At 36.0% G+C, this 10,608-nt stretch overlaps 3 protein-coding genes across 3 annotated transcripts; 1 reads left to right on the top strand and 2 right to left on the bottom strand.

Moving 5' to 3' along the window:
* On the top strand, positions 588–3,149 carry LOC107615168 (protein FAR1-RELATED SEQUENCE 5-like). The gene is made up of 4 exons (XM_021111796.1): positions 588–1,255; positions 1,352–1,500; positions 1,974–2,935; positions 3,030–3,149. Exons 1-4 carry the CDS (start codon positions 588–590, stop codon positions 3,147–3,149), a joined length of 1,899 nt encoding a protein of 632 aa, XP_020967455.1.
* Positions 4,100–5,516, bottom strand: LOC107619475. Its single transcript, XM_016321774.2, has 5 exons — positions 5,419–5,516; positions 4,963–5,097; positions 4,768–4,871; positions 4,611–4,686; positions 4,100–4,508 (listed from the first exon to the last, which is right to left on the bottom strand). Exons 3-5 carry the CDS (start codon positions 4,851–4,853, stop codon positions 4,260–4,262), a joined length of 411 nt encoding a protein of 136 aa, XP_016177260.1. The 5' UTR covers positions 4,854–4,871; positions 4,963–5,097; positions 5,419–5,516; the 3' UTR covers positions 4,100–4,259.
* LOC110266537 lies at positions 6,954–9,851 on the bottom strand. Its single transcript, XM_021111392.1, has 3 exons — positions 9,532–9,851; positions 8,193–8,272; positions 6,954–7,652 (listed from the first exon to the last, which is right to left on the bottom strand). Exons 1-3 carry the CDS (start codon positions 9,681–9,683, stop codon positions 7,543–7,545), a joined length of 342 nt encoding a protein of 113 aa, XP_020967051.1. The 5' UTR covers positions 9,684–9,851; the 3' UTR covers positions 6,954–7,542.

Raw genomic sequence — 10,608 nt, 5'->3', positions numbered from 1 at the left:
TTGAATGAAAAAAAATATTTAATATTTAATATAATTATTTAAATTATTTAAAAAAACTTAATTAAACTGTTTAATCTAATAATAATTTAACAATATAATTTATTCCATACTTTTAAGTTTTAAACATTGATTCTAACATTCTTCTTAGATTGATAACTACAAATAATAACAAAAAATAATAAATTTTAATGGGGAAGGGGGGAAATTAATTAAATAATACATGAAATGAAAAAATAATTCTCTTAGCTGGATTTGTAGCTATTGATGTATTTTCGGTGATTGTTTTAGAGATTTTATTGAAATGAGTTTTGATAAGGATCTTCCTCCTTTTGGTTACTTTGTTTATTTTGGAATTTTAGGCCACGCAGTTGTCGGATGTTACAGATGTTGAAAGTGAAGAGAAGGAGCTTGGTGATGAGGTATTGTAGTCTAGCTTACTTTTGTGTAGTCATAATGTACATGTTTGATTTGATAAATAATGGTAATTAATATTTCTTTCGGATTAATATAAAATACAGTTACCAGATCATGGTAACCTACAAGAAGACGAGATACCAAGAGTTGGAATGCGGTTTTCTCAGTTACAGATGGCACATGACTTTTATGTGACCTATGCAAAGAAAGCTGGATTTGCAACTAAGATAAGGACGACAACATTTGACAAGATCACAAAGGCTCCCATTAATCAAGCTATACACTGTAATCGCGACGGGATCCGTGAGTCTCGTGTTAAAGCACCAACGCGGAAGAATACGATTTCAGCTGCTGGGTGCAAGGCAAGGATATATGTAAAGTTTGATAAAGCCGTGCAAGACTGGGTTTTGTTCAAGGTTGACTTGACGCACTCACACCCCTGTTCACCGAGAAAGGCAGTGCACTACCATGAGTATAGGCAGCTGACCATGCATGCGAAGTGCGTGATCGAGGATAATGATGAGACTGGGATTCGTCCAAATAAGACATTCCTTGCTTTGTCAAATGGGGCTGGTGGCCCCTCTAACTTGGGATTCTCAGAGAAGGATTTAAGAAACTATATAACAGCAAGGCTCCGCAATAGCAACGTGAATGCCGATGTCAGGGAGATGATGAGCTACTTCATGAGAATGAAGGACATCAATCCGAACTTCTTTTACGCGGTGAAGTTGGACGAGGAGTGTAAATTTAAGAGTGCAGTATGGGTTGATGCAAGGTGTAGGGCGTCGTATGAATACTATGGAGACGTCGTGTCAGTTGATAGCACGTACAGTACAAATAGGTACGTAGTAGTTAAGTTGGTGTTTTTTCCTACTCTTTATAAAACGCTATTTGATCGTGATTTGCATTTCTTACATCTGGTTGGTTTTTCTGGTAGGCATGGATTACCGTTTGTGTCGTTCGTTGGGGTCAACCACCATGGTAAGTCGACCCTCCTTGGTTGTGCTTTGTTGGGGAATGAAGAAATCGGAAGTTATGAGTGGGTTTTTAGCCAATGGGTGAAGTGCATGGGAACTGCTCCAAAGAGTATCATAACCGATCAATGTCGATCCCTTTACCGTGCGATCAAAAATACTTTACCTGACACACGCCACCGGTGGTGCATCTGGCATATTATGAATAAGCTACCTTCCAAGCTTGGGGGTTACCGCCGGTACGGAGCTTTGTACGGTGACCTAAACGACATTGTGTAGAACTCTCGGACGGAGGAGTCATTTGAAGATAACTGGACTGATTTTATAGATGAGTACAACTTACATAACAACACATGGCTGTCAGGTTTGTTACTTTACGATTACCTTTCACGGTTTAATTGCAATTGGTCGTCATTTGAATGTTTAGTTTATCAGTAATTCTGGATGATAATTAGTTGGATGTTCATTATAGAAAACATTTGGATGTTTAGTATATCAGTGATTGTGGATGGTCATTTAACATGCGTAGTAATATGTTTGGTGTAAGCTTTCTATACTTAATTTGGGATTATTTATTTCTTGTAGATTTGTATGATGACCGACGCATGTGGGTCCCAATATATTTCAAGGGTGAATTTTGGGCATCAATGCGGAGTACGCAAAGGAGTGAGAGCATGCACGCATTCTACGGTGGATACTTATCCAGTAAAACTAGCTTAGTTCAATTTGTTCATGAATATGACAATGTGCTTGGAGTCAAGGAGCAGAGGGAACTGGAGGATGATGCTGCAGACTCGAGGGGGGTCATCCCTTGTGCAACGACCTCGCCTATGGAGAAACAGTTTCAACTAGAGTATACCACGAGCATTTTTAGGGATGTTCAGATTGAGTTTGTGAAGAAGGCTAACTGCAGAGTTTCTGCAATTGATGAACAGGGTCCATTGGTCTGCGTGAAGGTGGAAGAGGAGAAACTAGTCAACGATACTATTCTATGCGTTCCGTACGATGTTCACTTTGACCGTTCCACACAGGAGCTTCGTTGTGAGTGTAATCTCTTTGAGAGTTCAGGTGTGTTGTGCTGTCACTGCCTTGAAGTGTTCCATTCGTATAAAGTGTACAAAGTACCTTCTTGTTATGTTCTTCCTCGATGGAGCAAGAAGATAAAGCGCAAGCATACATATGTCAAAAGTAGCCATGATGTCAGTCGGTCGGATGAGAGTCATGTTGCATTCAGGGGACTGTGTGCACACTTCTACAATGTTGCCCAAGAGTTTGTAGGTGACGATGAAGAAACAGCATTGCTGCATGTTGCTTTGGAAGAAACAAGGGCCAAGTTGGCTGCGCACCGTGCCAAAAAGAGGTCCGAGAGCGTGGCAGAGACTCAGACCAACATTGGCTCACAGAGTTCGAACGATGTCAGTGTTGATGACATCCAAGGCCCATCGAAGGTCACCACAAAGGGCAGGCCAAAGAGTAAGAGGCTCGGCTCTGCCCTTGAGAAGTCCATCAAGAATTCAAGACGGAGAAAACAAAAGAATTTACCCCCGGTATATCTTTGGCTTAATCTCAACTTTCATTGTTTATTTGGTATAGTACTATCGTAGAACATAACTATTTGGACTTTTTCTTTTTTTTTGGCAGGTGGTTCGTCCGCACACACTTGAAGATACAAACCATTGTGCTGTTTCTGGCCTGAATGGTCCCGAACAAGCCGGTGGTTTCCTGTCTTTGTTAAGCTCCTTCAACAAAAAGTGGGATTAGTTGGATGAGGTTGTGAGATTGTATATTTTCCCCACTCTGTATGTATAGGATTCATGTTAGTTTCAAGGTTCTAAGGCAGCTGTTGCAAAGGTCCATATGTTATTAATTGCAAGAACCCTTTTTCCATTAGTTAGAACAAACCATTTTACTATTTTTATTTCGTGTAGACTTAATGCATAATGAATATATTTGGTGGTTATTCTGTAATATACCAGATAGTTTAATAAAGTTGTACCTTAATTCTACATGCTTCCAGAGGACTATACTACTAATTTTTGGTTAACAATACTGCATTATTAGTAACTTAAAAATTTATTTTTAATCAAAGTTTTTTCTTATAAACCCTTAAAATTAACAAATATTCCAGAAGACTATACTACTAATTTTTGGCTAACAGTTGACCAATACATTAAATCTTTTAACAAATAAATAATTATATTTTATATCCATTCTATGAACAGTAACTACATACGTTGAAAAAAAAAACTGTTGAAAGCCTAATAAAATTCAATTAGAATAAAATAAAATATTATTTAAATGACTAATATTTAGGAAAAACAAAATTTCTTTAGATGAACTATATACTTTACTGGACAGCAGTAAATAATACGGAGCAAAAATATTTTACTAAAATAACAAATAAATATTAGTTATCAAACTAACTAAAATAAATATTAGATTAAAAGTGGATGTTCATTTCCATAGGTAATGAGATGTTCATTTTTTCTCTAAGAATGGATGGTTACCTGTTAGTACTTATCTATGTTGCACTTGGTTGTTATGTTTTGAATTTTATCTAGTTAAACTGGATGTTCAGTATAGTAAGGTATCAGATGTTCAGTTTAGCTATATTGGTGGATGGTTAGTTGTCACCTATTTCAACATGCACAATTATGCCAACTGTACCAAACAGTCTTGATAAATCCTGGATTCTAATATAGAAAAAAATAGATAATTTTTAGGTAACATAACCAATAAATCATTGTAATGTAGAAAAACAAAAGATGTCCTGGAATCAAGTCTTTCTAATTTGACAAAAACAAATCCCTAAGCATCTCAACAGCAGGTAAACTCAGTATAATGTGGTAGTGCATTTCATTGCAACTAATCCTAAGTAAGCAACTTCTTCCTGCCTTTGCGCATTGCCCCCTTCGGTAATCCCTCCGCACATTCAATCAATGACCGTGTGCTAGGTGCAGTGTATGGTGAACTAACGTTCTTCTTCTTGTTCCGTGGTGCATTGCGACGAACGGGTTTAACCATTTCACTCAATAATGAAACAAGCTGATGAACCAATGCATTGTGTGGGCCACAAATTATGTCTAGCATCAACTCCATCCGGTATGAACTGAGTGAATCATGTGCATAGGTTTATCAGGCAACCAAGTGTTAAGAATTGTTACCATGTTTTTTTTGTACAGCACGAATAATTAGAATTATGAAAGTGTTTATTTAACAAACCTCGTCCCATTCGTAAAGTTCACGATCTTCTTTCCAACTTTCAATGAACTTAATAACGCACATGCCACAGTCAAAGCTACAGGAAAACAATATTACTTTTTCAATTATTGAAAAAAATTTTAAGAAGCCTTAGATTTGGGTTATATTTTCATCTCACTTGTTCGGTTGCTTTGGAACCCTAGCGTAGGAACGAGCTGGGCCGTACGGAGTCCGAACAAATCCAGGTATAGCAATGCTTCCCATATCCTCACACAGTCTCCCCTGAAAACCATGGAATGAACATAGTGGAACAACATCCTATTGAATTGAATAACATAGCTATATTTTGAATAAAAGAAGTACAGTTTCTTACCACATATGCATCGAGTTTATCCCGTGTGTCATCTGCTGGTGCAGAATGTAAACTGTCGAGTATAACTATGCGCTTCGCATTCACCTCAAATGCATATACCCACCAATGGCCCCTCCAACAATAAGGAAATAACCACTACACCAAACAGTACAAATGACATAAGGATATCCCCAAAAAAACTTATTCATATCCAAACAGCATTCAATAACCAAACATGCTCGAATTATTTGACAACCTCATTCCAACAGCATAGTATGCTAAAGTCAATCAACCCAATACATCGAAAAATTGGTCACAGTGACCCCCGTTCCAGATTTAAACATGTAGGTTTTAGATGAATTAGCAAACCCAGGTTAGGGATTGGAAATAAATCGTGGGAAATTAATAAACAAGCCGCATAAACCAATACCAGGTTCAATGAGGATACAAACAGTTCAAAGCAAAACAGCAACTCACCCAATTTCTCTTTGCTGCCACTGTCTTGTCAAAGAACCTATTATCCTCACCAAAGCTTGGACTAAGACCAGCATAAATTGGTGTCACACCGTCAATAAGAGTCAATCACATGATCAAATAATGACTCTCATAAAGTGGTAGTTCTGGTATATAGTGCTGGTGATGAATCATGAGCAACATAAATCAATGGGCTGATATAACATTCCCTAACTCCCAATATATATATATACAAAATCCACAAGAAACTCCCATCACATTATTTCAGTTAGGCAGTGCTTGATCAGACCCCATTTAACCACAATTATCCTCGTCACAAAGCACTCACAATTCACAAAACCTTAATAAAAGAAAAGCAAAAACTCCAAAACACTAATGAATGATTCTCTATTGCTGGATTCTCTAGATACAAGACTAGTATATGCCACACCATTTTATTGATTTAGAAACTAGAGAGAAAATGATAAAGTTCAGCGAGATAAAGAACAAAGACGGCACAATAATCAAAGTGGGTTACAACTAACAAATTGGCAACCAATTCTGGAAACCTGGAGTAGAAGCTAAAACATAACAATTACAAAACTGCTCTTTGTAATAATAATAATCAATCAATCTGAAAGACAATAGCACTCACTAATCTGCAAGCGAACACAAAATTAAAAATTAGGAAAACACTCCCAATTAAATCAATTAAAACAAAACTATCTAATATATGAAGACCACTACCATCTAATAAGTAGAAACATTTTTTATTATTCATCAAAAATATTTTTCATGCAAAATGCAATTAGACCGACTCGCAATTTCTATCCTTTAATTTTTTATTATACGTGCTTTATTCTTATTGCATTTTCTCAATACTAATACTACTTTTATCAAAGCCACTCCCCAGTACAATTTCACATTTTGAAATTTTAAATTAGCATTCATTGGTATTATTGTCAAAGTTGATAAAATTGGAATAAACCATTACAGTAATCTCCACTCATTCATATATAAAAATAACTTTAATCCTGATCAAAAGATGCTTTTGAAATTCCAGGTACCTAAACCATAAGCCATGGCAGTCCAAGGTAGAAAACATAAAAGTCAGCTAACATAAAAGACAGCCTAATCTATTGGCTTCACATTAGAGAAATAAAACCAATAACAGTAGAGTAGTCTACTTATTGCTAGTGACATCTTTATTACTCGTTGTTGGTTATCATCCATCTGTTTTGGCTGTTTGCATGTTTAATTAGAAAATTTCAGCTGGAGTACCTATATAAATATAAATTTGTTTGCTTTGTTAGCACATTGACATCAAAATAGATTCCTTATTTTCTATTTATAGTTATTAGTCAGGTCTATGTTGTGGTCATTACTTTTCTTTTTTTTATATCTAAATAGAAGGTAACAATAAGTTCTTATCCTACAGGAAGTTCACATTAACAAGAAGTTCTTTTTTTTATTCTCAGACTCCAAGGTTATCCGAGTTAGGGAGGTGTTATCCTGGTTCTATTGGTTCTGGGACATCGGTTGTAGGAAGTAATATCAGAATCCCTCAATATTTGCAAAACTAACCATCCAAATTCCTATTAAAGTAACCATCCAACAAATATCAACCAATATTCAACGATAGTCAGCTATTATACGTCACGTTACATGCACATGGTCCACACGGAAAAAGACAAAAAATTTTCAAAATTAACTCATATATAAACACGATCCCAAACTTTTCCAACCTTTCCCGCGCTAAAATAAAATCATGAAGAACTTCAACAACATAGACTAACTACAAAAATGGCTCCTACTGCTATTCCACCATGGCTAATCACGTATTTCATCAACAAAATCTATCACTAATCAAACATGCAACCGCAATTACTAATCAGAAACTGAACAACCTCACCCACTTACCTTGGATGGTTAGGATTCTTCCGGTCAAGATGTTCGATCGCTTTCCGGTGACCCGTTCAGTAGCAGGCGGGTTTTTTCTTGATGGTCGGTTGCTTCTTTGCTCAGAGACTATGGGGCCCGGTGGCGGAATACTCGAAAGATGTTTAGTTCGGCGGTGAGATCTCCCACGCCACTGTTCTGATCGACGGCTTCACGCCCGGCAGCTGGGTTGCAGCGAATGCCGGTTGTTCAGCGACGGCGCCGTGCTGGTTGGGAAAGGAACAGGTCGTTTGGGCTCGCCTGTGACCTTCCTTGCTTGCAGGTTGCGGGGCTCAGTGTTCTAACGCTCTCACGGGTCTCTGCAAGGAATTAGGAGGATTTGAATATTGGGAGAAGAAACGGCGAACGGGTATTTGGGGAAACAATCAGCGAAACAAAAGGGATTGAGGATTTGGGGAAACAATCAGCGAAACAAAAGGGATTAGGAGATTTGGGGAAAAATTGTAAATAGTAAAAATATGGTAGTGTGTTAAAGTAAACAACCATAATAGGATTAGGATTAATTTTCTGGTTTAATTTTAATTTGGGCCTAATAAAGAGCCCATTGTAGCTATTGTATACATATCTCATTGTTTCCCTAGCGGGATCCGCAAGCTTTTAAAGAGAGCAAGTAATAAGTAATAATACACACAAATAAATTGTGCATAGCTGGTTAGGGGCATTCCTCAAAAGAATAAGACATTTTCTAACCAGGAAAGTTATCACAAATATGACCAAAGAGAGTACATAACCCCAGTATTAAGCAAAGCATTTTTAGAAGCCTATTCTCTACAAGCCATGTGCAAAAAGTATATATGCAAAAAAAAAGCAATAAAAACATTTCACTTAAATCCATATACCCTTTTTTTTTCTTTTTAACTTTCCAGCTTCTATTATTTTTTTCCTTGATTTAGAGCCAGCATTCCAGCTCTGCAAATCCCTGCATATACATCTTGATCATATTCAATTCTAGCTAACATGTGATTTCACCATATTATAAGATACCGTTAGTAACAATAATAAGTTTCTTTAAAGTTTTGGTGCACATAGCCACATATTAAGAAAATACTAAGACTAAAATTACATTATTATCTAATACTGTGAGGAAAAGTGAGAATGTAGCTTGGCCTTTATAACTTTACTATCTAATAATGTAGAAATGCTAAAGTTAGTAGCATCATTCTCTATATGCTATATCTTTGCATTGTCCGTATTAATTAATATAAATCTCATTCAGAATTCTTATTTCTTCTGATTCTTCTCAAATTCATAAAGCTAGTTAAGATATGGGTTTTACTGGAGAATTGGTAAGAAGTGTCTTCTCCAGAAACCCGTTCTGCTGCATCATATGAAAGCAAAGTGAGTCTCTCAAAAATGCTATATATATATATATAATGCTGCAAGAATTCTTGATTATATCACAAATTTTGTTACTTTTTTTTAGGGTAGGCGAAATTCGACAGAAAATCGAAAATGGGGTTCTGTTAGATCATACCTGTGTGGAAATGAATTCAATTCAGTTGTGACAGATGAGGATTCAGCTTCACTTAAGAGTTCTAAAGTTACAGTTACACAACCAATAATACCATGTTAAATTCATGAAACTAGCAAGTAGCAGCTCATGATTTTGTTAGAAGAAATTTAAATTATAATTTTTTAGTTTCACAAATTGATGAACAATCTAGCTCTAATCTGAATATGCATGCGTGAGAAGGATATATAAATTCTAAAGAGACAAGAAAAGAGGGGGTTAAGGGAAGGATGAATATCAACACCATCTCTTGACAAATAGAGACTAACCTTAAGGGAAGGATGAATATGAACACCATTTTTTAAAATATTGTCATAAATTCAAAGACTTGAATTCAGATTAAGCTTAAAATAATTCACCAAAGCTCATCTTATTCTTGCAAAAATAAAAAAGTGTTAAAAGAGTGATTGAAGGTGCTAAGCTTATCAATTTAGCACATTAATTCGCCATCAATCGAATTCTGTTAACTAGCATAGTTCATGAGATTTTCAGGAAGAATGGGATAGGATGATAGCACTGTGAGTAGCTATGTATCAAAAATGCGAATGCAGAACAGAATGGAGGCATCAACCAGAAAAGAAAGAGCACTAGCTTATGCTTTCTCTCAACAGGTAAACATCTTAAAACTATTTGCATAGAAGGAATGGATAGTGCAGGGAGGGAGTTACCGGAAGGGAGAGGCTGACGACGATGATGAAAAATGAGGAAGACGGCGACGCTCTCTGGAACGAGGAAGACGGCGACGTTCTCTGACGTGACGACGTTCTCGTTGGCTGGGTGAAGCGTGTGCAAAAGCTACGGTGACCTTGGCAGGCGCCATGGAGGAAACTTCTTTGTCTTCTTTATGGAGGAGAAGAGACGAGATTAAAGAGAAGAGAGGAAGATACAAACGCAGAGAAGGGATGTGAAGGTTGGGAGAAACCCAGCAGAACAAAGTGATTTTTTATATATTTTTTAAATTTATTTAATTTTTGGTATAAATAATTGATTAGGGTAAATTAAAAAATATTTTTTATTTTTATTAAATTATAAGGGTATTTTAGTAAAATTAGTGATATAATATATATTTTAAAAAAAAAAAATAGATGCTGACGTGGAAAATAAATTTCACATGGTTTGTTATTATTTGTCTATATTTTAAACGTATTGGTACGTATGAATTTATCATCGTACCGTAGCAAACACCATATTTTATTAGCTCCTTATATTTTCTCATTTAACTATTATGACGATATACATTGGAGTCTTAAATTAGTTTCGAATTGTGATATACACTGAAGTGATTTCAATCGCACATTTTTTGCTTATATAAAGTACATTGGAGTGTTAATTTATGCATGGATTTTATGTTTTTATTTTAATTTATGTATGAGTATATAAATTTTAAGGTGTTATTTAATTATTATAAGAATGGTAGAAATTAGACGGGTATTCACAGAGACAAATTAGGGTACAGTATTTTACTATTTGTTAGTGCCATTTTGACCAACCTGCTTGGATCCTATGATTTACATCCTGTTCAATCTCTCCATTATCCTGTATGATGCACCCAAGATACTTAAAACTTTTAACTTTTCGTAGGATGTTTTCTCCAATCTTCACCTCTATATTGGGGTTTTCCCTTCTCAGACTGAACTTACATTCCATATATTCCGTCTTGCTACGGCTTATGCATAGACCATACACTTCTAGAGCTTCTCTCTATAACTCCAACTTCTTATTTAGGTCTTCCCTTGACTCTCCCA

This window comes from Arachis ipaensis, chromosome B09 (genome assembly GCF_000816755.2).
Source record: "Arachis ipaensis cultivar K30076 chromosome B09, Araip1.1, whole genome shotgun sequence".
Taxonomy (NCBI): domain Eukaryota; kingdom Viridiplantae; phylum Streptophyta; class Magnoliopsida; order Fabales; family Fabaceae; genus Arachis; species Arachis ipaensis.
The sequence above is the reverse complement of the archived record's forward strand: the minus strand, read 5'-3'. Positions and strand labels throughout refer to the sequence as shown.

What these genes read in the sequence shown, in the direction of transcription:
- LOC110266537 (XM_021111392.1), bottom strand. Translation starts at nt 9,683, where the DNA reads ATGGCGCCTGCCAAGGTCACCGTAGCTTTTGCACACGCTTCACCCAGC. An exon ending in TCGTCAGCCTCTCCCTTCCG is followed by an intron (nt 8,273 to 9,531) that starts GTAACTCCCTCC and finishes ATGTATATGCAG; the next exon opens with GGATTTGCAGAGCTGGAATG. An exon ending in GTTAAAAAGAAAAAAAAAGG is followed by an intron (nt 7,653 to 8,192) that starts GTATATGGATTT and finishes AATTCCTTGCAG; the next exon opens with AGACCCGTGAGAGCGTTAGA.
- LOC107619475 (XM_016321774.2), bottom strand. Translation starts at nt 4,853, where the DNA reads ATGGGAAGCATTGCTATACCTGGATTTGTTCGGACTCCGTACGGCCCA. An exon ending in GTTCCAAAGCAACCGAACAA is followed by an intron (nt 4,687 to 4,767) that starts GTGAGATGAAAA and finishes GTTTTCCTGTAG; the next exon opens with CTTTGACTGTGGCATGTGCG. An exon ending in AACTTTACGAATGGGACGAG is followed by an intron (nt 4,509 to 4,610) that starts GTTTGTTAAATA and finishes ACCTATGCACAT; the next exon opens with GATTCACTCAGTTCATACCG.
- LOC107615168 (XM_021111796.1), top strand. Translation starts at nt 588, where the DNA reads ATGGCACATGACTTTTATGTGACCTATGCAAAGAAAGCTGGATTTGCA. An exon ending in AGCACGTACAGTACAAATAG is followed by an intron (nt 1,256 to 1,351) that starts GTACGTAGTAGT and finishes TTTTTCTGGTAG; the next exon opens with GCATGGATTACCGTTTGTGT. An exon ending in CATGGGAACTGCTCCAAAGA is followed by an intron (nt 1,501 to 1,973) that starts GTATCATAACCG and finishes TATTTCTTGTAG; the next exon opens with ATTTGTATGATGACCGACGC.